Here is a 27,830-nt window from a genome sequence, read left to right on the forward strand (position 1 = left end):
TATGACCTATAGGAAAGTCAAATATGCGTTTATTCTTTACGTCACTGCTTTGTGACGTCATTATACATTCTTTTCAAAATGAGATCTAGGCCTACAAAACTTTTGATATGGGCGACTGGTCTTACCACAGTAGCATTCTTTTGGTTTCTTCACAAAAGGAAATATATTTCGTTTACAAGGGTAAGGGAAATTATTGCATTTTAAACGTATGACATTACTTTTACAAGCTAACGTTTTATTTTGTCTTATAAGAATGTTAATTATATTATGTTCTATTTTTTTCAAACATTAAATTTTAATTTCATTTAATTTCAGACATTAATTCGTTTATTTTGTAATTTCAAAAATGATGAAGATGACGATGATACAAAATTATCGTCTACATCTTTATCTGATGATGACAATGAAGAGGAACTAAGTAACGATAATTTTACGGACATTCCACAAACAGACGATATTGATAAGGATATTGGTGATAATAATGAAGGCGATTTTCAGAATAAAAATCCAAACGCCACGGAAAGTGTTGAACTAATTAACTCTCAAGTTTCTTTTGATGCTGAAAACTCCACCACATGTATACTCTCATCTTCAACTGATAGTTTTGACCTTTATTGGGAAGACACCTCCTCGGGGTCTTCTATAAATGAGGAGAGAGAGACCCAGACAACGGAGTCTGGAATCAAAGAAGACATTGACAAATTACAATCCTCTCTGGATGACCAGCTTTCTTCTCCTGTAGTTCAGACACTTCACGGGAAAATGGTACAGACGGAAGAAAATCCGAGAATCAGAGACGACTTTCCATTTCTGATGGGCGGATCGCCTGTTTGTGAATATATAGGAAGAGAATATCGACATGTTTCAAACACTGGAGAACTCAATGTCAACAATTCAACTTAGTGTCAATAATTCTATTGTATAAATGAGTAAAATAAATGAATAATAACAATAAACAAGAACAAAAAAATCGTAAAATTCTTAGCCTAATATACTCTTTAATTTTAAAAATAAATGCCATGCACACAGATATATACGCCTAAATTAATATTTTAGTTATTCTAAATATATTTCAATTTTGATGTCTTTTAGAGATAGCATTTCTTAATTCTTTTGCATTTTTTTGCACTTTTTCTCTGTTGTGTCATTTCTCTGTTTTTTCCTCCATCATGGCAATAGGATTGACAAAACTTGTGGGTGTGGATTCCTTGTCTGTTGAGCTTTTTTCCACCACGGATGGATCCGTGAACATTGACTCCTGAAATCAAGGTAAAGTAATGACAAACCCAGGGGAAAGATGCTAATTTAGGTTCATATTTAAGTGGTAAACTCTACCTAACATGATCTAATGTGTACAATACTGGGTAATCTCCAACCGGATGAATACTGTTTCACTATGACCAAATTCAGAAGATGTAACCACAGCACTTATTTCGGAAATAAATTTTAACCCATAGTACATGTACATGATTGTATAAAAATTAGACTATGGGTTGAAATTTATTTCCCAAACAAATGCCTGTGGATGTAACAGTGGTTATTTAAACCATTCATTATTTTGATCCCATTACAATGTATATGGATTATATAATACTGTCGTACATTTAGAGGCCCGGTGTCATACAGTGGGTTGTCAAATCCCCGGGAGGAATCGAACGTAGGCTGTTCCTCTTGTTCCAGAGGCACGGAACTCGGCATCATTTCCAGGTCTATTGGCTTCTCGTTCTGAAAACAAAATCAAAGTATATTTCAACAAATAACTTTTTAAAATTGTACTTATTGGTGTGCTCAACATTAAATTCAAAAGTCCTTTACTATTTGCAGAAGAACAAAGGTGTAGACTGTCATATGGATATTAAACGCCATCAAATAAATTACTAGTGTCTCATATTACAGACTGAGCTATATTTCATAAAAATCTAAGATCAATATTTAACTGTCTTTTTTTAATGCCCTTTTTGTCTCACTTAAATGCCAGTTGCATATATATGTACCTCAAGTGGATTATTTCCATACATAGGGTTGTCAAAGCCCTGAGATGGTCCCACGTTTTCCGGTCCACCAAACCGGAAGCCAAAGGAAGGCGGAACTTCAACACGAGGCTTTCGAAAATTAGGTTTTTTAAAACTGATTTTGTCGAACACTTTAAATCCTAAATCATCAGGTATACTGAAAGAATAAATAATGAAAGTTAAATTTTAAACCAACGACCAAATACACTTAAATGCTTTCAAAATTTCTAATTATACATTATTGTTGAATCAGGATGTGTTGTTACAATAACTTTTTTTCGGAAGATTTTTCCTAGAGATTTAACTGTATTATAGCACAGGTTTAAAATCTGCTGATCAAAATAGGGTCGCTAGTGCACATACATGTATACCCAACCTCAAAATTATTCATATGTAATAACAAGAGGCCCATGGGCCTTATAGGTCACCTGAGCATTATGCAACAACTTTCCTGCAGTGATTGAATCTGACATGTTTTAAGCCAGATGCTATTTTAGCATTTACAATTTTGATCATCATAACTATACATTATTGCTAATGATATACCCATAGGCAGGGTAAGGGAACAAAAAATGCATTTCAACAAACAGTAATACTCAGCAATAATCAGTAGTGACTCTACCACACATGAACCCTTGAATCTTGCACAATTTTTAAAAAATCCTTGCTTTTCAAAAATATTTGATAAATACCAAGGAGCAGATTTCAAACAATTCATTCATTTTCAGTATATAAGTACAGCCCCCACACCCCTCCATGGTACCTCTGCCCCTGGGGCTTTGAAATTCACAATTCTTGAAGATTAGGGCCTTTGCTCATAACTATATAGGTAGTTCATCTGCTTAATACACAGCACAAGAAGAAAAATCAAAGATGTTTTTTACTATACATGTGTAATCAATAGAGCCCCGCCCTAACACCAGAACCCCTGACAAAAACAATTCTCTTGCTCATCATAACTATGTTCTTAGTTAGTTTATTTAAAACATAGGAGCAGAGAAGAAGATTTTCAAAGAATTCATGTATTTTCACTATATAATCAATAGAGCCCCGCCCTAACACCAGAACCCCTGACCCTAGGGCCATAAAATTCACAATTTTTTTTCATCATAACTATGTACTTAGTTAGTTTATTTAATACACAGGAGCAGAGAAGAAGATTTTCAAAGAATTCATGTATTTTCACTATATAATCAATAGAGCCCCGCCCTAACACCAGAACCCCTGACCCTGGGGCCATAAAATTCACAATTTTGGTAGAGGTACTCTTGCTCATCATAACTATGTTCTTAGTTAGTTTATTTAAAACATAGGAGCAGAGAAGAAGATTTTCAAAGAATTCATGTATTTTCACTATATAATCAATAGAGCCCAGCCCTAACACTAGAAACCCTGACCCTGGGGCCCTAAAATTCACAATTTTGGTAGAGGCACTATTGCTCATCATAACTATGTACTTAGTTAGTTTATTTAATACACAGGAGCAGAGAAAAATTTCAAAGAATTCATGTATATATATATCATATTTCACAAGTGCATGATACTATTTTTTTGTTTATTTAAAATATAGGAGCAGAGAAAAATCAAAGAAAGTATTTTTATATTATGCTTGAATGTGCTAAAATTCACAATTTTGGTAGAGGCACTCTTGCTCATCATAACTATGTACTTAGTTAGTTTATTTAATACACAGGAGCAAAAAAGATTTTCAAAGAAATAATGCTTTTTTATAATAGAAGCCCCGCCCTAGCACAAGTTTGACCCCAGGGCCATGAATTTCACAAATAATGCTAATTACAATCATTTGCTTAGTAAATATATAAGATTGCATTAATTTTTGGTTTTGGCCCCACCCCCATTCAATTTCACAATCAATTTTGTGCCAAATTTGATTGAAATTGGTTCAGTGGTTGCAGAGAAAATGAAAATTCAAAAGTTTACGACCATTTGCTTAATTTTTGGCAGTTTCGACGGACGAGCATTCGAAATGAGTGGTAAAAGATAATATTTTTTTCTTTGTATTAAATCAACATTACAACATTTAACACGAAAACATGGCGCCGACAAATTGAATACCGCGCGTTTTATGATAAACGGCCAGGTGTGTTATAGGGAAGACAGCCAAAAATATGTTCCGTATATTTACATTCTCTAATTTTCCTTCTTTTTTAAAATGTGAATTTAACGCCCTTCAAAACTGACGCGGTTAATAGACGTAAGAGCCGTTTGTGACGTCAGATGACGTTGCAAATTTAAATAACGCAAACAAACATTGCGAGGAAAAAAGTGACAAAATAATTTTAAAAGCACATTTGTAGTATTTTTAAAAACAGGATTATAATTTTTAATTAAAATCCAAACATTGTGCATTTTGGTGTTCCCAGATTATAGAAAATGCATATAGTTCCTACTGTAAATATACGGTGAAATGAGTGTTATAGAAATTTGAATGTCGTGGATTTCTAATGAATTTCATAAGGAAAAATGCATGGAATGTAAATATTTGAATGTAATAAATTATTAAGCTAAGTAGTTATATATTGAGTAGATTTCAATTATTTACCTCTTTTTCCGTCTATAGATTAAAATGACTGCGAGAGCAACGACCACCAGTATCACTGCCCCGCCCACTACCAAACCGGCTATTTCTCCCTTTGGCATCGGTTCCGCTGAAAATGATGAATATATTTAAAGGAATTTCTAAATTTCTCAATATTTTATTGGTTGTTATATCTCAGCAACTTTCTTGTACGCTTATTAACGAATTTAATTGCTTTTATGGATTTCACTTTTCGTTTTAAAAATGTATCTAGGATATGATATTTTCTTTTGAAAAGTTGAATGACCGCCAGATGAAGTATCCGTTATGACGCTCATTATGCTGTATTTAAAACCTCCTGCATTTATATCTGAAAAAAAAAAATAAAAACCTTAATTAAACTCAACCCTTAGAAAATCAAAGTACGGAGAGGACTTGTAGTAGGCTAAAAAGTTGAGTTCGGTAATATCAAAACTAAATGGACTGGAGTGATTTTTACAGAGCAAGGCTGTTCGTTGGACCAACAAATTTAATAAAAATAAATTTCAATTTAATTAATTTGAAATTAGATTAGAATTCACTATAAAAACTATGAAATGTCTTTTGTTTTTACATATAGATAAATTGAATAAATCAAGAAAATTGCACATTGTTACGAATGATTTTTCATTTCTATGAGTGTGTGTGCGCGGGGGAGGGGGTCTTAAACATTCTTTTTGCTAAATACGTATATTAATATTACATTATGAAAATCGCAAAGATAAAACGTGACGCTGTTTCATGAAAACAAAACATAGGTTGACGTTATAATCCATAAGGCAAAGTCACACAATTACCCAACAAAAAGTGTACATCTAAAAATGCAACATTTATGAAATTTTGGCATACTTTGAAATCACTATATAAAAACTTTTGTTTCATCACAAAAATTTCAAATCCAGCATATATTTATCCCTTGAAATTTGCAAGTTTGGTATATTAAGCCTTAAAATATGTACTAAACTTTTTAATAGTGAAAATTTCAGCAACAAGTCCAGTGATGTTTATTTTTTGCACAATATAGGGCTAATAGTTAATTAGAAATGAAACCACGATTTTACGGGACAACAGCATCTGAAGCCATTTCAACCTTATGTATCATCCATGCAAGTTTGGTCATTAAAGAGCTCATAGTTACTTAAAATGAACTGCATCAAAAACTTTAACCTGACCACCAGAAAATGTATCAGATTCAGCATCCGCCAAGTCTACCAAACCGGCTATTTCTAGCCATTATAGGCATCGGTTCCGCTGAAAAATGACCTGTTCAATATATTTCAAAGGAAATTATAAATTTCTCAATATTTCATTGGTTGCACCAAAAACATTATATCTCAACAGAAAACTTTCCGAAGCTTGTACGTTTATTAACATGCAATTAAATTGCTTTTATGGATTTCACTGTACCAAAAACATTAACATGTTTTAAAAATGTAGAGTTGTAGTGACTAATTTTCAGTTTTGAAAAGCACATTAAAATACAAAAAATTAACATGTTCACTCAACCGGAAAATGTGGCAGGCCCAAGCCTGGTTATGTGCATCCTTAGATGTACCATCCATGCAAGTTTGGTCAACATAGGGTTTATAGTTCCGTACACCAAAAACTGCACCAAAAATGTTAACCTGCTCCAAAAACATTATGTCATTCCTGTGAAACTTTGAAACTTTGACTGGTACAGTGAAACACATTAGAAGCATCTTTCATGCATGTCTAATCAAATAAAAAAACTTAGAAAACCTCCAAAAAACTTAACCTGGGACGCCGAACACATCAAAAATCAAAGTACGGAGAGGACTTGTAGTGATGCTAAAAACGAACGTATAGATAGAAAAGCGTAAATATCAGACAAAGCAATTTAAAAAACAAGCTAATTCAGAGAATTCGTGTCCCCCGCTTTGACTGAATTTGTAGAATTATTAAAGGTATACATGTATACTGAAGCAAATAAAATACATGTATGTCAATATGCATATAAAGATTTGATTGCTTATTCTTTAACAAATTTATATGGAATATTTATCACACTGTAAATGATTTTTTCATTTTTCATTTTTAATTAATTTGAAAAATTAGATTAAGAATTCACATATAAAAACTATGAAAATGTCTTTTGTTTTTCACATATACGTATATAATAGAATAAATTTTACACAATCCATGGTGTTTGAAATTTAGCCTTTATTAAACAGTTCTAATTGTTACGAATGACCTGTTTTTCATAACTCTCTATGCCCCTGTGTGTGTGCGCTTTGAGAGGGGTGAGAGAGGTCCTAGGGAGTTTTGGTATAAAACTACATTGATAAGCTTAAAATCTTCTTGAAATATCGCCCGAAAATGATAGTGTTAAAAACAAACAGAATGTATAAATTTACTTGAATTATGAAAATCGCATTAGGCCAAGGGAGTTATGCAAAAATTGCAAATAGCTCAAATGTAAAATGCGAAAGTGTTATAACAGACTTTGCTTAAAATGACCTTTGACCTTTTGAAAATCAAAAAAATGGAGTTGCTATGCAAAATTTCAGTGCAAAAGCTCAAAGGGATGATTCGTGTGGAAACGAAAGCGTTACAGACAGACAGAAAGACGGACGGACGGACAAACCCAAATTAATATCCCCCACTTTTCAAGCGGGGGACAAAAAAAGAATCAAGATACCAAATGTTTTAAATTTTAATTCCAGGCACAAAGCCCCTAGCAAATTTGATCTTTGTTTCAACACATAAATTACCCTTTATAGTATTCAAAGTTGTATGTCAATGTATGATCGTCCCGATTTATTACATTTTTAAAATTTTTTATTTTTTAATTCACAGTGTGAAAGGATATCAAAATTTTATCCTGTGTGTCTTCAACACATTTCCCTTAAAGATTGCTGTAAAAAAAATCTTCCTTTTATAGGATGGAAATAAAAAAAACCATTCTGACAGCGAATAAAACTGTCAAAATTACCAAAAATATATTGCTAAATCCATGTTTACAGTGTTTTATTATTATTCAACCGCTCAACTATGAAAGCGACTGTAACAAAAAGACAAGGCATAGGAAAAAATCAAAGAATTTTTTTTAAAAATGTTACAAAAACAAGGACACAACAAAGGGGAGCATCCCCTCGTGAAATAAATTCCATATTCAACTACAAAACATTGAATATCCTCTATATATTCCATATTTTTACTATTCTTGTCCAAAGCACATTAACACAAGTAAGATATAACAAAAACAAGGGCACCACAAAGTGGAGCATCTCTTCGCAAAGAGCATATGTATATCTATGAACCAATGCAGCATTCAGCATCGATTCCAAAGCAAATTACGTCACTTCCGTTTTGCACTGCACTTACTCATTCACCACAAACAAACACACACACCATTGCGTTAGTTCTATATCCCTACAACTCCGTTGAAAGTGAAAAATAAGCTAGGCAGAGTTTTACACAAAATAGAGTATTCAACTGAGCATTGGGAACCGAATTTGCAAATACATATACTTATTTTACTGATGTTATTTACCATACCATTCTGTATCTCCGTGTTGATTTCTTGTGCTAGCTGAGATGCTTTCACGCCGTCATCATCCATTAAAACCATTTGAACACCGCCTTCATAAACTTTGAAAGTGATGATTGTAATGTCTTTATACTCGGACTTTCTGTCAATAACGTTTCTGTGAATACCATTTACTAGAGTAGTGAACCGGAAGCCAGTTCCGTATTTCATGACGGCAACTCCACCTTAAAGTAAAGGACAACCGGGAAAGATGACAATAACAATTATGTTGATGATAATTTTCAATGAATGTTTCATTAATTTTCATAAAGCATCTTTACGAATCGCATGAAAAGGAGTTGAAAATCTGAGTACGAACCACACATGTCGCAACAATGTCCTAGTGGCCGCAATGGCGTTCGGCATTGAGCTTTGGAGCATCTCTTTTGTTGTATTGCACAAATACGATTCAGCATCTATTTATAAGAAAAAATCAAGCCATGAATTCAGGAGTTATAATCTACACTTTGAAAAATAGAAAAGGTAAAAGATAACGACTGACAACAAATATAACAATTAGTCACTATAAATTTAACATTATAGCTACTAATATATTCTTTACATTTTTTGCGACCTTGATAGTGTATTTAATCTCAAACTCGCAATCTGAGAGATGATGGATGCTATTTATGCTAGCTCTAGGATAAATTTTAATTTTCAAGACTAGTTACTGTGAGTTTTTGGTACCATTTCGCCTTTCTTATGCAGACTTGAGAAAGAGATGGGAGGTGACCAGAGAAACGTGCTTCCTAATTGGAGGTCAAAAGGTCTATGGGTAAAGGTCAAAACCGTTGTAAGTGCTAAAGTATCAATAAACATTTCAGTCTCACACTTGGCAGATATTTAATAATAACCTCTTCCTGATTGTTTCCGCAGAGACAGCCTGTGGGGTCCGTACATGGGCGCCTCTGAATAGTGACGGTCGATCTCTGGGCGTTGTTTGGGGGCGGTGGAAACATCCCTTTTCCTTGGTTTGTGGACAAAAAAGATTGAAAAGTTGTCGTTGTGTATGCCTAAAAATAAAAGAATTTTAAATGTATATACATAACATACAAGTTTCATGTAAAAATCGTGTACATATAAGATACCAAGAAAGATTACTACCTTTCCTGTGATTTTTAGAGTGTTAATTTTGATATCTAGTCCTGTCTCCACATTAACGTAGAAAGAGTTTCCAGACGGAAAAACAACATCATCATTCATGCATGGCACTTTTTCGGAATCCAGTCGAGGGGTTGTTTTACAGTTACCCGTTTCTGAGTCTGTTTCACACCAGTTGTTTGAATCTAACCAGTCTCTGGGGTATGTAACATTAAACTCAACATCTAAAAAAAAAAAACATTAATTTTATAATTAATCACGATTAGATGGAAATAAGGAAGGGCTTTCATGTGTAAAACATGTGACAAGGCCTTTCTAAAAAAAAAAAAAACTACGATTTTTTACCCCGTAACCTTGACTTTGGAATTTGACCTATTGTTCAAAAACTTAACCTTAGTCTTAACTTATGATTGAAAAAAGATAGGGCTTAAAATCATATTTCATATGTGTACTACCTGAGACAAGATCTTACTAAATACACTAGGATTTTTTACTCTATGACCTTGAAGCTTGGTCTACAATTCAAAAATTTAATCTTGGTCATAACTTTTGAATGAGAAACGATAGGGCTTTCATGTCATACATATACGAGTACATTGACTGTGACAAGACCTTTACAAATATATATGATTTCTGACCCCTTGACCTTGAAGTTTTACCTAATTTGCATTTTTAAAAACATAACTTTAAATATGCCATAACTTTGAAAAAAGAAAAAGTAGGCTTATACATTACTTGTAGCAAGACCTTTCTAAATACACTATGATTTTGATCCCGTGACTTCACCTTGAAGTGTGACCTACTTTTCAAAAACTTTAACCTTGGTCATAACTTTTGAATTAAAGAAGATAGGGTTTTTATTTTTCATATGTGTTTTACCTGTGACAAGACCTTTCTAAAAACTCTACCTAGGATTTTTTAGTCCATGACTTTGACCTTGAAGTTGACCTACTTCTAAAAAGATTAACCTTCGTCATAACTTCGGAATGAGAAGAGATAGGGCTTTCATATAATTATCTCACGTGTATTACCAGTTACATGTACAGAACCTTTCTAAATTTTCTACACTATGATTTTCTGCCCCTTTACCTTAACTTTGAATTTGACCTACTTTTCAAAAATGCTATCTTTCCTTATAACTTTTGATAGAGAAGAGATATGGCTTTCATATTTTTTTTAATCAACATCGCCTGTAACAAGATGTTTCCGAGCATGCTATAATTTTTTACCCTTGAGCTTGACTTTCATGTTTGACTTAATTTAAACAAAAAATTATTACAATAAGCATAAAGTCTGAACGACCAAACGACCAGTTCCCTACGAACTTTTTAAAATGGAATCACTAAATAAATTGGAAACATAAAATGACAGTTACAACATCACATAGATTCTGAACCATACCGGAACTATAGGGCGTACAGCTGGCGCTGTGATCTGGCTGCTCACTAAATCCTAAAATAGCATTTGATCCGAACACTACCTCGCCGTTCATAGGCATCACCTGAACGGAAACGGAAATATTTGAAGTTCTGATATTTTTTAACATGTTTGTCTTAAAAAAAATTATATGTATTTTAGCGTCAGAAATTTTACAATATTCATTTTAAAGTCGCAAAGAACAAAATTCTTCTATTTTATCAAAAAATCGGTTTATATCACAATTCGTAAATCATTTACCAGTTGTTTAACTGTGGTGTTCACTTGCAGGAACACTGCGGCACTCTCTTCGTGTATGACCGCCACATCGTTACCACACGGCGGACGACCGGCGTTCCAGTTAGCAGGGTTCCCAAAGTTTGTATTGGACAGCCATCGCTTGTAAACACATTCACCTAAACCTTTTAATTAGAAAGAAAATACTACATAGATTAATTAATTAAATTTTAAACTTTATTATTTATGACAATATTTTCATAATTAAAAATATTGAGATAAAGTAACCACCCCCCCCCCCTCTAAAAAAAAAGAGCGTTAACACTTTGCATTTGAAATCACGATTTCTAATTTGCAAAAATTTGATTACTTTTAACTGTTTTAAGAAATTCAACTCACCGAAACAGAGAAACAAAACTATCCACCGAGCCATGATTGTATGTGTTGTACCTGAGCGTTAGCTTTAGTATTCTACTTATCATGTGTACCATGCGGGCCTTACTCTTGAATACTAATAAACTCCGATTTAATGCCCATCTACATCATTACCCAAAGAGATGATAACACTTGTCGGCACGTTTTATTACCCTTATCGTCTCATTTAACTAAAAACAAAATAAAATTCATAATGTAAAGGCCCTAGATACAACTTTAAGGTAAAGAGAGGATAACGAAATCTTCTGTATAATTTTTCTGTACATTGTTTCCATCTATATACTGCTATTATTTTGCTTGCAATAGCAAGTACTTTCTAAACGTCAAATGATAAATTGAAAGAGCTAGGACTGAAATTGTCAAAGGGAAAAATTAAAGAGATAAAAACAATTTCCATTTTCCTGTAGGATAAAATCTTCTATAAATCATTTTGATAGAGAACTTTTAATCCTAGTTGTGACAATTATAGAACTTCTTGTCCCATTTCACAAATTATGGGATAAAAAATCCCATGTAAGGTTAAAAATGGGAGTTTTGATTCTGTAGGAGAAAAAATCCCACAGAACTCATTTTTCTCCCATAGAATAATGGTGGGATATTGGTTAGGAGAGAAAATCCCACCATGATCCCATGGGATTTCTTGTTTGCAGGTGTAATAGCGATCGCAGCGAGCGTCGCGAAGCGAGCTCAATAGACTAACGTGTAAGAACAGAGGAAATTCGGATTGAAATCTGTACATACGTCAGCCAAATTTCTCTGTGCAACATTCCCAGAATTCCTGCACTACCCAATGTCCTTTGCGCGAATATTGCCGAATAAATAAATAAATAATAACGTAAAGCATATATCAGACTTTCAGTTTGTAGAAATCTTTCAAAGAAACAAGAAATAACTCTGCAATGTTTTTCGACAAAAATTGCACTTGTTCTATAGTTTCAAACAGACGCTCGGCAGACTCCGTAAGCCCCGACGAGCTTTGTGACGTCGTATGACGTCACAGGTAGTCAAGATATCTCGTGCGGCTTGACGTTCGAAGTGGCTGATCTCAAGTGTTTTTGATGGTACAACTGCGCTCGCCCCAACGGTCACACCGTAAAACATATTATCTTTTAAACTAGAAGATATTCACGTGTAAAGGTTAGTCCATGTTGTGCAATTAAAAAAATTCCACCAGATGACATAAATGGTTTCCATGTATCTTTGGAAAAGTGGTTGGCGAAAGTCCGAACAAATGTCGTGTCCGGAGTTAAATGTCGCACTGTAATAGACTCTTCTCTCTCATTCCCCCTCTTTCTTTCTCTTTCTCTCTCTCTCGCACAAGATTTCAGAGAATGCGACTAGAAGTACCTATTTAGCTTTCATAATATCTACCTTCTCGTATCTTGTATCATTTAATAAAAATAAGTGTTTTGAATTTTATAAAGATATTACGGATTTTTTTTTTTGTTGATTAGCCTTTTAAAGGTTACAGACAGACACTCCTAATTTGGACGCTCCAGTCAATATTTTTGTTTAATATTTTCTTGGCATGATTGTATTGTCCAATAGTGTTTAAAAGTTATCTTAAGTGCTGGAAAATGCTTAATGTAACTGAGCTGTGAACCCTGGCCAATAATTTTGTCAGTGTATATTATAGATCTACTTGAAAAACAAAACTAATTTACAGTTGTGGTTCCAGATTAATTTTGGCAAAAATATATTATTAGTTACACAGTCCCAATACGGATTTCCATTTCACACCCTGTATGAATCCGTATTAGGTCACTAACTGACTTTGTAACGAATTTATCCCGCTGAAGACCTTTTTCAATATAAACAAAAATATTTGTGCACATTATGAAAATATTAGTTTTAATCCAATAACAATCAACATAAAATATCGTAACAAGAAATTTAACTAAACTACCTACGTTAACCGTTTCTTAGCCGCCATTTTTATTTACAATAACAACGCTTCGAACGGAATCGCGTGCCCGATTTTCATATTACGCCTCGACGGAGACGTAATACGGAAAATTTCAGGGCGTCACGTGATTAGCTTTTATCCAATCAGTAATCGACAAATTTGTCTGAAGCGGGATAATGTACCTTAAATAGTTAAGAAATGGACATAGACATAGCCTACATCCTTAGAGATGTGGAAATTAAGGCATAGCCTACATTCGAAAAGATGAACAGACATATAGAAATATCTTAAATCCTTAGAGATGCAGAAAGACACGGTCTACGTCCTTAGAGATATACAAAAACATATCCTACATTCTAAGAAATATAGAAAGACATCTTTAGAGACGTGGAAAGGCATAGCCTACATTCTTGAGATATGGAAAGGCATAACCTATGTCCTTCGACATATCGACAAGCATAGCCAACATCCTTAAAGATATGGACAGGCAAAGCCTACATCCTTAGAGATATGGATAGACATAGCCTACATCTTTAAAGATATGATCAGGCATGACCTATATCCTAAGGGAAGTGGATAGGGATACCCTGTATCATTAGATGTGTGTACAGGCAGTGCTACATTTTAAGAGATGTGAAAAGGCATAGCCTACATCCTTAAAAAGGTATATAGTCATATCCAACATCCTTAGAAATTTGGACAGGCATAGCTACATCCGTAAAGATGTTGTCAGGCATAGTCTGTATCCTTCGAGAGGAAGATAGGTAGGCATAGCTTACATTATTAGAGATGTGGATAGCTTAGAGACTATGTGGATAGACATAGCCTACATCTTTAGAGATACGGTAAGGCATAGCCTATATTTTAAGAGACCTGGATAGGCATAGCCTATATCATTAGAGGTGTATACAGGCAGTTCAACATGCTTTGAGATCCCACATCCTTAGAGAGGTAGATAGACATAGTCAACATCCTTAGAGATATGGACAAGCATAGCCGTCATCCTTAGAGATGTGGATAAACATAGTCTACATCTTTAGATATGATCAGTTATAGCCTATATTCTAAGAGATGTGGATAGGGATAGCCTATATCATTTGAGGTGTGAACAGGCAGTTCTACGTTCTTAGAAATCTGGACAGGCATAGCCTACATCATGTTGACTTTCAGATGTGGACATGCATGCAGGTATATTCTTCATTAGAGACGTGGATAGGCATTGTTTACTTTCATCAAGAAGTGGATAGACATAGCCTCCATTATTAGATATATTGACAGGCATAGTCTACATCTATGCTGGTATCGACTACATTCTTAGATATGTAGATAGACATAGCCTATGTCTTAAGAGATATAGACAGGCATAGACTGCATCCATAGAGATGTAGTCTGGTGTAGGTAACAGGTAAAGTCTACATTCTTAAGGGATGTGGAAAGGCATAGCCTTCATCCTTAGAAATGGGGACCAGTGTAGCCTACATTATTAGAGATGTGGATAAACATAGTTTATATTATTAGAGATAGGGACTGGCATAGCCTACATTATTAGAGATGTGGAGGGATAGTTTTCATTTTCAGAGATGGGGAAAAGATTATCCTACATCCTAAAGATGTGGATAGACATATCCTACACTCTAAGAGATGTGGAAAGGCGTAGCCTACATCCTTAGAGATGTGGAAAAAATAGCCTATATCCATAGCCTACATCCTTAGAGATGTAGACAGACGTAGCCTACATCCTTAGAGATGTGGAAAGACGTAGCCTACATACTTAGAGATGTGGACAGACATAGCCTACATCCTTAGAGATGTGGAAATACATAGTCTACATACTTAGAGATGTGGACAGACATAGCCTACATCCTTAGAGATGTGAAAATACATAGACTACTTCCTTAGAGATGTGAACAGACATAGCCTACACCCTTATAGCTGCAGATCTGCATCGTTATGGTTTTTATGTATTTGTCTTTGACCATAACGCTACAGATCCCGTAATGCAAAAAAGGTGCAATTTACGGCGCAATATTTTTTACGCATTTTTGGGGGGAATTTCTCCACTTTCCAGCATCGGTCAATTAACTACCTTTCACTCCCTAATTCTATGCACATTATTTAACTAATCTGTATAATTTTATTCACCTCCCAATCCTTAATAGTCGTCTCTACAGGTGATAAACTCGATTGATTAAAATTATTTGTTAGATTGCTGAATATTCTTTTCAAGCGAGTTTATTGCCTGTAGAGACAACTATAAATGGTTGGGAGGTGGATAAAATATACATATTGGCTACAGAATGTGTCTAAAATTAGGGAGTGAAAGGTAGTTGATTGACCGATGCTGAAAAGTGAAGAAAATCTCCCCAAAAAATATTGCGCCGTAAATTGCACCTTTTTGCATTACGGGATCTGTAGCGTTATGGTCAAAGACAAATATATAAAACCATCACACTACAGATCTGCAGCTAACATCTTAGAGATGTGGAAAGGTGTAGTCTACATCCTTAGAGATGTGGACAGACATAACCTACATCCTTAGAGATGTGGAAAGACATAGGCTACATCCTTAGAAATGTGGAAAGATATAGCCTACTTCATTAGAGATGTGGACAGGTATAATCTACATTCTTAGAGATGTGGATAGTCATTGTTTACTTTCCTTGAGATGTGGATAGACATAGCCTCCATCATTAGATATATGGACAGGCGTAGTCTACATCCTTACAGACAGATATCACCTAATTCTTAGAGATGTGGATAGACATAGACTTTGGAGGTATGGATAGGCATAGCCTACATCATTAGAGTTGTGGAAAGGCATAGTCTACATCCTAAGAAATGTGGAAACCCTACATCCTAAGAAATGTGGAAAGGCATAGCCTACATCCTTAGAGAATATACATTCTTAGAGATATGGATAGCTAAAGCCTACATCAACTCTGTATGTGCCTCTCCATATCAGTAAGAATAATGAGCTACAGTGCATTAATTGAATCACTTATTAAGGAAGTCATTTGTTAACTTTACATATTAATGTTTATACAATATTACGAACTGTTCATTATGCTTTGCCATCATAATATAATTTTTGTTTAGGATTATAAAAGTTCTGTAAATTATTTCAACAACCACAGAAGCCCGTCTTCCCTTCCAGCCCATTAATGAAGGGACAAACTACATTGCCATTAATTACCTGTGAAAAATAACCTTTAATTTACTATTAAAATTCACTGGTTTTGTTTTAATTCTGTTGTTTAAAAAAATAATGTCATGGTTTGCAAAATTAAGTTATTCTGAGTTAAATATAGTTCACAATAATATTTTCGATCCATGATGTTTTTCAATTCTTGACCTGAAAACAAACAAAACTGATCTTACTGTAAAATATTTATTTAACTTGAGAAGGTTCACAACTACATTAAGCCTTGGCAACAAATCAACAATCATGAAATAACCGGGAAATATATGTATTCAGCTAGCACTAAAAATTGCACTGTATTTTGCAAACACTGAAGAAAAAGTAGTCTACAAAATATAACAACCATCACTTAAACTTAAATAACAATACAGAAGCAATAATGTGGTTTGAATTAAAAATATATCACTCTGATTAAATACAGACATTTCTTTTATCACAGAAGCTTAAGTCACAAGTTACGATACAAACATGATACAATTTTTGATTAGCACGTTTTTTGTGGACTGGAATGTCTGAATATTCAGCAGGAGAATCGGCAATGTTTATTGGCTGCATCCCTTTGTGATGGCTTCCAGAATGGTGTCAGTTGGCACACTCTCTTCACATAGGTTCACAAAGGCATACAGGTGTTTGAGAGCATATCCAAATTGCTAAAATAGAAGAATTGAAAAAAAAAACTTCACAAATATTCCTAAAAGTGTTTCAGAAGCAAAAGAGAACCAAAATGCAAAATCTTAAATGATGGGATTGGGAGAAGCATGGAGTTGGAAATGAACTTCTTAGGAACTAGCCATAGGTCTGTAGCTCATTGGTCTGAAAATATGGGATGAACAATCAGACAGCTACAGTGCCAACAAGAGAAAAGGTACATATTTATTGCACACAAAAGTAAGTGCCCTTTTCATGATTTATCCCAATATACATGTATTTAAGTTGTCATCTCAAATTTTTACTTACTCTGTTCTCCTGCAACATTTTATTTACTATTCCCACAATAAACATTCCCCACAATTGTTTTAATTGTCCTATTGAGCCTGAAATTATGACCATAAAAACTTTTGTCTAATGATATTGTCATTTTGGACTGAAAGACAATTTGGCAAGCCATATTCTTACATGTAAATGTAGATTCTGTGGGAAATGTTATGAAAGTCGTAAAAAAAAACTAGAAGTACTGTGAGCAATGAGCTTACTAAATGATACCCTATGCCTCCCATATGAATATAATGGCAGTGTCCATGTTTTGCTATGGGAAACCCAAAATATGTGTTGGATCAAAAAGTAAAATAGGTGCACAATTGCAATATGTACTAAAGATTCTTTGAAAGTCTCATCAAATTTCATTCAGTGGTATGAGAGGAGTTGCGGATAAGAGATGGGTACCCCAAAGCATAACAGATGGACAGGTGGACATCCCGATTACTATATACCCACCCACTTTTCAAGCGGGTGGTAATATGATCAAATCACAAAGTTAGTACATGTAGCATTCTGAGATGGCAGCTTAATAATACTGAGAAACAATGGAGAAACAGCGCACATCTTTGTTCACAATAAATGAACACTTTTTCAACAGATGGCACCTCAGCTCTCTGGTCATCCATCCCAATTTTTTCCAGACCATCAAACTCTATATCTGCACTTACATGTACTTATAGACAAATCCCTTGTCTTCAAATGTATGCCACTTATTACAACTTAAGATGGGTGCATAAGGAGGAGAACAAGGTTTTTTGTGATTATTTACAAATCTTTAAAAACAAAAACTGCTGAAGCTGGATACACTTCTGTGTAATGCGGACCCACCTCTCTCAGTTCTAGCTGGGGACAGGTGTCAGCCAGATGCTCTACCACTGCCTTATAACACTCATTCCTAAACAAACCCATCCGCGCCTTCAGGATCCTCTCAACCTGTTTGTTGTTATTGTTTGTTGCTATGGAAACAATCTTCTGTATAAGGGGTGCAACTTTTCCTCGTCTCTATAGAAATAGTAATTTATGCCATAAACTTGTCTTCCAAACAAAATGGTAGCATTAAGAGTCATTTATATTTTTTTTATGTATATGCATACAATATATTTATGTAAATGCAAAGTAAAACCATTACATGTATTTGATTAATAGATAAAAAGGAGGCAAAACACTCAGGTCTCCATCGACTTACTATGGATTCCTGGGCTATTTTTTCGGAGTAGTATTTTCTCTCTTCAGTTGTTGTTGCCAGTTTGAACAAGTTCATATTGATATGCAGATCAACATCTTCTGAAGGTACTGCTCCAACCTTGGAATAAAGAAACAGTTTTGTAAATGTGGACATTTTAAGCAAACATTTCCAATGTTCATTCTATGTTTACTTTTGACCTACATTTGGGTCAGGAATGGGTAAAACAACTTGATTGGACTGGCCTGATCCCTGAAATTCTGCCACCATTAAAGAGTCCATTTTCTGAAAGAGCAACAGAAGGATCATTATATCCATGGATTCAACATCATAAACACTAATTACAATGTACATTGTAGTATGCCTTTCTTGTATATTTATTTCCTAAATAAGTCCATTTTTGTTCCATTTTGATTTTTTTTCAATTCATTATTTCTTAAACCATCTATAAAATATGGAGCTTTTAGTGAACATCATTCTGGTGAGCTGTGTGATTCACTGACCATGAAGCAGGTTCTGTTCTGCTCTATAAAAAATTTAAATGTAGATTTTATATGTATGAATCGGGACACTGAGACCTAGATTTGCAAACCATTTACAAAGTACTGTTTGTGGTTTTTTTTCATGTGATTTCAATCAATATTTACTAATACAGACTATCTATATTTGGCTGAGTTCTTATCTTTATCTTCCTAAACGTGTACATTGTATATGTATTAAGTGAGCATTATTACCAGGTCTCCATACTGACAGACAGTACTGGTATTAGTCTCCTTCTTGACAATCTTGAACTGCTTTTCAATTGTCTCCTTGTTTAGATTTTCCTGTCAAAACATCATTAGACAAACAGGAAATTAAAAATCTGATAGAGAACTATTTTTTTTCCTAGTTCTAATCATGAAGATGACATGTAGCCTGTATGAATTGAGCTTGAACTAGCCAAGGGGAAGCTTTGAGGAAATCTGATGATAAATTCTCCTATCCTGACTAACATTGAATATTATCAATTCAAATTTATCTTCATCTTTCAACTCTTGAAAATAAATATGTAAGCACTAGGGTGCTTCTTAAGCTTCAAATATTTTCTTCAAGAACCTGTGAAGAGAAAGTAAACTGACCTTATCAGAGTCTTCCATCCATTTAACACTAAAAACATCCCCCAGAAAGGTCTTCCTTGTCTTATCAAAGTAACAGGCATAGGATGAGGTAGTGGCATTAGAGGCTGTCACAGCCAGAACTGTAATAACATTAACACAGAGATAGTGAAAGGCAGGTCAGAGATAGGGAGAGGAAGAAATGCAAGGAGGAACCAACAAAAGGACAGACATTAAGAAATAAGAAAGAGGGCAAAAAATGAAAGAGCGAGATACATGGAATGAACAGGGAGATCAAGAGAGAGAGAGAGAGAGAGAAGGAGGCATGTTTAGATATATTTCAACAATAATTTATAAAGTTTAGCTTAATTTACAGGTAGACAGCTGCCAAGTGCTTAGAAAAATTCTACAAACAATATGATTAAAAAAAATTGCTGGTCACTTACTGTTTTTATTTTTAGGCAGTAGATACTGGAACATAGAGCCTGATTCACAGGCTTCTAAGTAAAACAGCAGCTGAAAGCAAGTACAAAATGTGTGCAAATTAAGAAGTTATATTTTTAGTATCTTTCATCGATGCTGTGGTTTAAAGAAAAATATTGAAAAAAAATCTTCAGAATTTCGTTCATTTGGGGTTGGCAGACAAACTTGATAGTCTAAAACTTGAATAATTTGTGGAGGACAGGAATTTATCACCAAAAACAGCAAAGAACTGCCCATGAAAAATGTGATTTCCCAGACTATAAAGTTTTAAATAGCAATCATTTTTACCTTTGCATTACAGACTTTTAAGATTCAATTAATTTGCTACATCTCATTTTATAACCACCTTCTTCACTAACAATAAAACCATTGTTCACTTAAAATACTTTTAAAACTGGATATACATGAAGAAATCCAAAATAACAATCAACCCCACTTCTTTACTCATTTTTCAGTGTCATCACTGTTAATATATTATCTGTGGGAACAACAATTTCTTGTAAGATGGTAAACATATAACCAAAACATTCTAAATTCATTACATAATAGTATTGAAATACAAATTACATAACAGTATTGAAACACAAGATAAACCAGTTAGAAAATCCTTCAAAATACCTTTGCAAACTTTTTCTCTTTATGCATGTTATCCAAGGTTTCTATGAGGTCCATGGCATGAAGCTATAATGTTACAGTAATCAACACATTAATGGGTTTTTTTTTTCAAATACACTCAATGCTATACAGTTGTTCTTTTTTTCCATATCAGACAGTGATAAATAATTAATTTTACAAATAGCATATATCTCTTATCTGACTTAGCAAGTGAGTTTACCCATTTTGAAATTAAAATATGCTAGTCATATACATGTACAGTTCTCAAACACTTCAATTATTATATTACATTTATGTAGAAAAAAAAATGGAAAAAAAATAGTATGTTAAAGTCCTATATGCACTTACAAATTTGCGTCCAAATGCAATAATACCAGGACCACCGTGGTCTACAAAGTTAACAAAGACATTGTCCTTTGGGCCACTACAACATCAGAATCAATGAATCAATTAGCATATTACAAAGAAAACTTTACATCTTAAAACATTTTTTTTCCTAAAATCTCAATACACATATCACTGTAGCAAGTAAATGTTTGATAAATGCAAGGTCAAAATTCAAACCAAACAAGTTGATTTCAAGAACCTAGGGGGTGGGGGGTTCAAAGTGGGAGGGGAGGGGGGCAGACACTTTAATAAGGACACACAGGCCATAGGGAGTTAAAATACAAAATTTCATGGCAAAGCTTAAAAGCTCTTCCCTTAATTGAGATATCGACCAGAAATGAAAGTTTTACACCCACAAAGAATGTATAAGTCTTGAGTCTTAACCTTTTGATCTCAAAATAAAAAGGGGTCATCCTTAGGCCATAGATACCCTAAAATCTTGAAAATAAGACGGATTTAATAATAAGCCGGTTTTGAAAATAAGCCATCTATTTCTTACATTAAAAATTACTCGAAAATAAGCCTGTTTTGAAAAATAAGCCGGTCATGACAATGCCATTTAGGAAAGACGATTTGCTCGTCTTAAAAATTTGAAGAGTGAAAACGTTGACGATATTTATTTACTGTGCAAAATAAAACGTTATCTTTCTTTAATTCATTTAACCTTTACCAATTTTTACTGGCTAAAAAACTTAATTGCGGAACCAGCTAAAATGGTGATTTTTTTTCATGAAATTGTCAAAACAATAATTATCTCATCTAGACCTGTACAAGCTAACGATGTGTTATAAGGTGGTAATGATTAAATAAGTAAATGGATAAAAGGAAGTTTTTGTTTGTAAAGCATTTAACTGCCAGGTAATACTGCCCGAGGCAAGAACCTGCTGATCGGCAGGGCTTGGTAGTAATTACATTTCAATGTACCGTAAAATTGAGTTGTTTAAATATGTGTTTGTTTGATTAATTTATCAAGTAATTCAATTGCAAGCGGATATCTTATATATTATTTTTACTTTTTTAAAACAAGTCTATATTTCATGTAAATTCATATGCTGTATACAATGAAATTAACTTTTCGGGATCGGCATTCTCAAAATATAAAGTAGATGATCCTAAAAGAACGTACACCGGGAAACGCCAATGAATACAAGACTGCTCTCTTCTCTTACCAGTTTTTTGCATTGATAATAAGCCGCAATTTGAAAATAAGCCGGTCTTGAAAATAAGCCCCCACTTTCTTACCAAAACTTAAAATAAGCCGCGGCTTATTTTCAAGATTTTAGGGTATAAAATTTCCCTGCAGAAGCTCAAAAGCTTCTTGAGATATTGCACAAACGTGTTAAAACAGACAGAATTTATTACCTTGACCTTTGACCTCAAAATCAATAGGCCCATAGGCCATAGGGAGTTGCTGTGTAAAATTTCATTACAAAAGCTCGAAGCTTCTCCAGATGTCACTCGGAAACAAAAGTGTTACAGACAGACAGAAATACAGCTAAACAGAAAGACAGACCTCACAGGGGGCAAAAATCTTCACTCACCTATCAATAACTTTTCCAGAACCAATACCACTAGCTAGGAGTTCATCCTTCTGGCCTTGTAGCACCTTAAAGAACACATCTGGAACTACTTCCTGAAAGAAGTGGAAATTCTCAGGATATTTTTAGGCAGACCAAGTTTGACACAAAAATTACCTAAAATATGTCCCCCAAATAATCAATATCCAAGACAATAATGTAGATGTCCATAATATACCTTACCTCCAACCCCGTGTAGTCTTTAGGGACTCCATGATAGACGTCATCTCCATCGGGTCTGTTTATAATCTTACCAGGGGTAGGGTTTCTGAAATTAATTATTCCTTTCATTATTTAATAAAGATGAATCATTTAACAGCATGACATTACTTCAGTGACATGTTATTTCCATAACTTTCGTACTAGCATGAAGTTGTTTATAAATGTATATATACATGTAAGCTTGCTTTAATTGAATGATGTTTGTAAGTAAAAATGTTTATGTTTGCATGTTGCCAATTTCATGGATATTATGGTGTCTTTCTTGTTAACTAACGCTTACTCTTTATTATCTGCTATGTCGTCTACCATCATGACAACAATTTGTTCATCAGGAATTCCATGATTTTTCAGGATTTGGTATGCATGACAAACATCAGACTGAAAAAAGTACATTTAAAATGTGTTCGCACAATATTTTTTTGTTGTTGTTGATTATGTTTCAATTCATATCTCTCTTATTTTGCTTACAGTGACACCTTACAGTGCTGCTTCTCAAATCTTGAACTACATGTACATGAAAACAAGAAACCAAACATTTTAAAGTTTATACCGTATAATCACTATTAACCGCCCCTGCCCCTATAAGCGCCCCCCTCAGCCTTTTTCAGTTCTCGGGAAATCGAAATTGCACTATAATTTGAATAAAGTGAAAATCAAAGCTGGTTATTGGTTAACTCGTATGTAAAGTATTTCTGAAAGTATAAGATTTTAAGAATGACCTAATCAGTATGTATACTCGGGGACTTTAAAAACGCCTATTGAAATTGTTTTTATTGTCATTGGTACATTATGTTTCATAATGTAGGAAATATATTAAAAATCATTTTTTCCCAGCTCGATCTCCCGACCTTATCCCATTGAACACGTCTGGGACGAGCTGGAAAGATGGTTAAAAGACGTCAATGCCAACCCGCTTGTAGTCTACAGGATTGCGCATCATATGGGCATGGAATATGTTTGCGAATCATCAAAACTGGTGTGATGTAGTGTTCAGCGATGAACAGAAATTCAACTTATCCCATGCTGATGGCAGACAACGGGTTTACAGGCGGCGACATGAATGTCACGCTGCAAACTGTGTCATTCAGCATGGCAGATTCGGTGGAGGTGGCGTTATGGTGTGGGGAGCAATCAATCATAATATCAAGTTATCCTTGATTATTTTGAGGGACACTCTAACAGCCATAAGTATGAGTAAGGACATTACATTTCAATGGACGTTGACACAATTTTCCTTGTTCTTTCAATCGTCGTCTCACAGTTCTGGGATGGATATGTCTCCCATGACGCCCTATAACATTTTTTGACTTTGAAGCAGACGTCATAAACCTGGCATGAAGATGATATTGCCTAATGAAGACATCTTGACATCTGTTTGTTATGCGCACGGCTTTAAAGCTGAACCCTTCTCATAAATAGGCGCTGTCAGACGGGTATATAAACCGTTCAATGTCGTTACACCCGCTTGCACACTCGAGACTCGTGGCCTACATGAAGTACTCCTTTCGTGGTCTTATATTTTTTGCGTTTATTTCTTGTTTTTAAGTGCATTTTCTGTTTGTAAGTAATGTATTGACCTGTATTTTTCATGATACCTTTATCCTGTTAGAAAAAATTTGATAATTTCTGATTATTTTTCTCGCATCCGAGTAGCATGGCAGTGAAAGAAGTACGTCTAAACTCGTCAGATCTCTACAGTGAAATACATTGAACTGATAAGCGATCTGCTTCTTATATACGGGTTGTAGGGAGAGCGTTGAAGAACAGGAAATATGGCGGACTATGCGTTTTTACGAGTAGTGTTCAGCTTTAAGTAAAGTGAGCACGGGTGAGACGGGCTGAGTTACGGATGAGTGATTTCGTTTATCGATGATATGGATACATGCCAAAATGTTTAAAACACAATATATCTATTAGGCAAAATATTAGATAATCAAAGCTGTGAATTTGTTTTATAATTCATATAGGCGTTTTTGAAGTCTCTGAGTATATTTCTGAAAGTGAAAGTTACCTAAAAAATTTGTTTTCCTTGTGTAGTCTCTAATTACTTGGAGAAAAAAATGAATCATATAGCATAATTTTGAGGATTATTTTAACTTACAGAAAAGTTAGACAATCTTTTAGTCAGCCTCTAATTTATTTTTTTTTTTCAAAAGATTTTTCGAAGTAAAAATATGACATAAAAATTGTAACTAGAAAACCAAAATAACCTCCCCCTTTTCGCATTTTTGTAAGTGTTCAGGGTGGTAAATAGCGATTATATGGTATTTCTAAGAAAAATTTTGATTTGATCCACCAAGTTACATAAATTTCATGCCAAACATGTATAAGCCTGTAAGCTGAAATTTTTAAATTTTCAAAACGAAATAAAGGAATGGTCTTTAATGGAGTGAAAAAAGTTAAGAGGGAAGGAGGGCAGGGAAACAGCTAGAACTCTTGAAGAGGGTGTGCCTCAGAAAAGAAAAGTGGTGGAGAGTTGGGAGAAAAGTACAGAGAGGAAAGAACAGGAAAGTAAAGAAAGAAAGTCAGGAAATCTCTTTTTTTTTTTAATTGAAAGCTTTTAGCAACATCCTCATGTAAAAGTGTATTTAGGATATAGCTTTTGGGGTATCAAACTTTTGTTCAAGTATGATGTGCATTGGACTGTTTTATTTCCTTCTTGTTATTGCAGTTAAAGTACCGTATATACTCGCCTATAAGTCGGTTTTTTGGGAGTTAATCTCTGGTCTTAAACTCATTGTCCGACTTATAGGCGAGCTATCAAAAGTAAGGTTTTATATGAGATCAGTCCATCTGAAATGAAAGCTTATTAAATACAACCGACTTATAGGCGGACCGACTTATAGGCGAGTATATACGGTATGCAATTATAGAAATGTATTGAGGTGCACCTTTCTTACCAAATGCCTTTTTAATATTCCAGTAAATACTCTTCAACAAACTATAAATAGCCTTCACATCATTGTTATGTCTCTGTCAGTTTAAATCATGCATTTATTATGCTCTTGAATTAATTTTGATATTGAACTTGTACTAAAAACAATATCACATGCTATATTTTATATGGTTCCTTCATTAGCATAGAAGGTTAACAGTACGTATCAGTTTTCATCACACATTGGAACGATAAGATATTTATTAACCTTGTAACAGGTACTGGGATAGGTTTATCAGAAGTTTTGCATAAAATTAATCTTCAGTCTGTGTATCTTTATCTTATGACTCAGATAAGGGATATTACATGCATAGTGTTTGTTCTTAGACTAAAATTTATCCAGAATACATAAATAATACTGCAAAAACATTTATATTTCACTAACAATTTTTTAGGACAACTTCATTTTACGACAGCATGTTTTTTAAAATGAGTGAAAAATCAACTATAGTTAAACCATTTTTTAAAAAAATTATTTTCCAATTAAATTCACATGATAGGAGACTATAGATATTTAATGCATGATTTCAACTGACTGCTCTTTTAAGATTACTGATCAATATGTATCTCAACCCATTCCTCCTTGCTTTACATTTTTGATTTGTTTTAGACATGTAAAACATGTATAATCAGTATAATGTCTTTTTATGTGTGAGTATGATGACCGCAAAGATGAATGGTAGAAAAAAATAATATGCATCAGACAAGTAATGTACTATAATTACCTTTCTTTAAATATATTTAAATATTTGAGTATTTGTCTTTGAGTTGTCATATAGGCCTAAATCAATAAATCCTTAAAAGGCATGTATAGGTCCTGCTCCATGTACATGAAAAAAGAACTTAAAATCAGAATAGGCCCGATACATTTTCAGTCAAAAGAGAACTCAAAATTATTAATTGCTGTCAGGCTTTTTTAAAATTCCTTTTTCTTTGCTCAACTGAATGAAAATAACACGCAGTAAACATTTAGGGAGAAATGGGAAATGAAAAAGACAAAGAAAAAGGGAACAATAAATAAACATTACAACACCTGATGTCTGTAATTCCCCCAGCCATTTGAACCTGCCACCAGTAGTGCCCAGTTCTTCCCGCCTTCCTCTAGGGGTGGGAACACTACGTCTCTGGGGATGGACACTGCTATCCCCACACAATATGCCAGGATCAGGGCTAGCACCTTCATCTTTCTCAGGTCAGTCAGAAAGTGTTTTCTGTTGTGATTACGGTATCACGTGCCTGACGTGGTATTTTTGTCATGTGCGTTTTCAGAAATTCCCACAAAACACGAACATGATTGGTTATGTACTTTTAAAATTACTGCAAATTGAAATTATTTACCTTTATATGCATTTAAAAGTCAGCTAATGCCTACATCTAAAGATCTTCCTGTTGATTTGCGTATCTGATCTAAAACCACTCTACTTTCGGTTTCAATTGGACGGACAGGCGTGGATCCATGTTTTCCAAAGAGTAAACGTAAGACCCGTTTTACAAAAGAACTTATGTCTACGACAAACATTCAAATCTAATGATAACTTTTTTGGAACAAAATAATGAATATTGCAAAAATTCAACAATACAGTTATTGGTCTTTGTCGTAAATTCTTTTATAAAACGGGCCCCAGGCTCCTCAGGAACAAAGGAAGATACATGGGGTCCGCCCCCTTTTTTTCTGAGCATAGTATTTTCCTTCAGATGCTAGCCCCCCTTTTGTCGCTTTTTTGTCATTTTTACTGACAAATTTCAGGATCTGGGACAGTTAATAAGTGTTTTTTCTGCTTGTCAGATTTTCTGGGAAGTTAATTGCCCCCCCTCCCCACTTTTGAATCAGGTGTTACGAGTCTCGGCTAGTTAACTATAGTGCTCCATGAAACGCATTCATCGTTTAAATTGATTTGGGGCACTATGATGAAATTCTCCGC

The 27,830-nt window shown here is 34.2% G+C and overlaps 2 protein-coding genes across 2 annotated transcripts; one reads left to right on the forward strand and one right to left on the reverse strand.

Annotated features, from left to right (window-relative positions):
- On the forward strand, positions 1-967 carry LOC134239955 (uncharacterized). The gene is made up of 2 exons (XM_062722087.1): positions 1-180; positions 316-967. Exons 1-2 carry the CDS (start codon positions 79-81, stop codon positions 901-903), a joined length of 690 nt encoding a protein of 229 aa, XP_062578071.1. The 5' UTR covers positions 1-78; the 3' UTR covers positions 904-967.
- Positions 968-1,139: 172 nt separating this feature from the next.
- On the reverse strand, positions 1,140-27,321 carry LOC134239956 (uncharacterized). The gene is made up of 24 exons (XM_062722088.1): positions 26,942-27,321; positions 23,254-23,351; positions 22,935-23,019; positions 22,716-22,807; positions 21,136-21,211; positions 20,791-20,853; positions 20,136-20,205; positions 19,714-19,832; positions 19,330-19,419; positions 18,800-18,880; positions 18,599-18,715; positions 18,241-18,414; positions 16,985-17,084; positions 10,919-11,079; positions 10,643-10,742; positions 9,245-9,465; positions 8,995-9,153; positions 8,460-8,556; positions 8,110-8,325; positions 4,844-4,921; positions 4,576-4,702; positions 1,995-2,127; positions 1,603-1,725; positions 1,140-1,258 (listed from the first exon to the last, which is right to left on the reverse strand). The coding sequence occupies exons 1-24, from the start codon at positions 27,089-27,091 to the stop codon at positions 1,145-1,147; spliced, it is 2,844 nt and encodes a 947-aa protein (XP_062578072.1). The 5' UTR covers positions 27,092-27,321; the 3' UTR covers positions 1,140-1,144.
- Between the last annotated feature and the right edge of the window lie 509 nt (positions 27,322-27,830).

Source organism: Saccostrea cucullata, unplaced genomic scaffold, assembly GCF_032062105.1.
Source record: "Saccostrea cucullata isolate Sc308-1 unplaced genomic scaffold, CSIRO_AGI_Scuc_v1 ctg1417, whole genome shotgun sequence".
Lineage (NCBI taxonomy): Eukaryota > Metazoa > Mollusca > Bivalvia > Ostreida > Ostreidae > Saccostrea > Saccostrea cuccullata.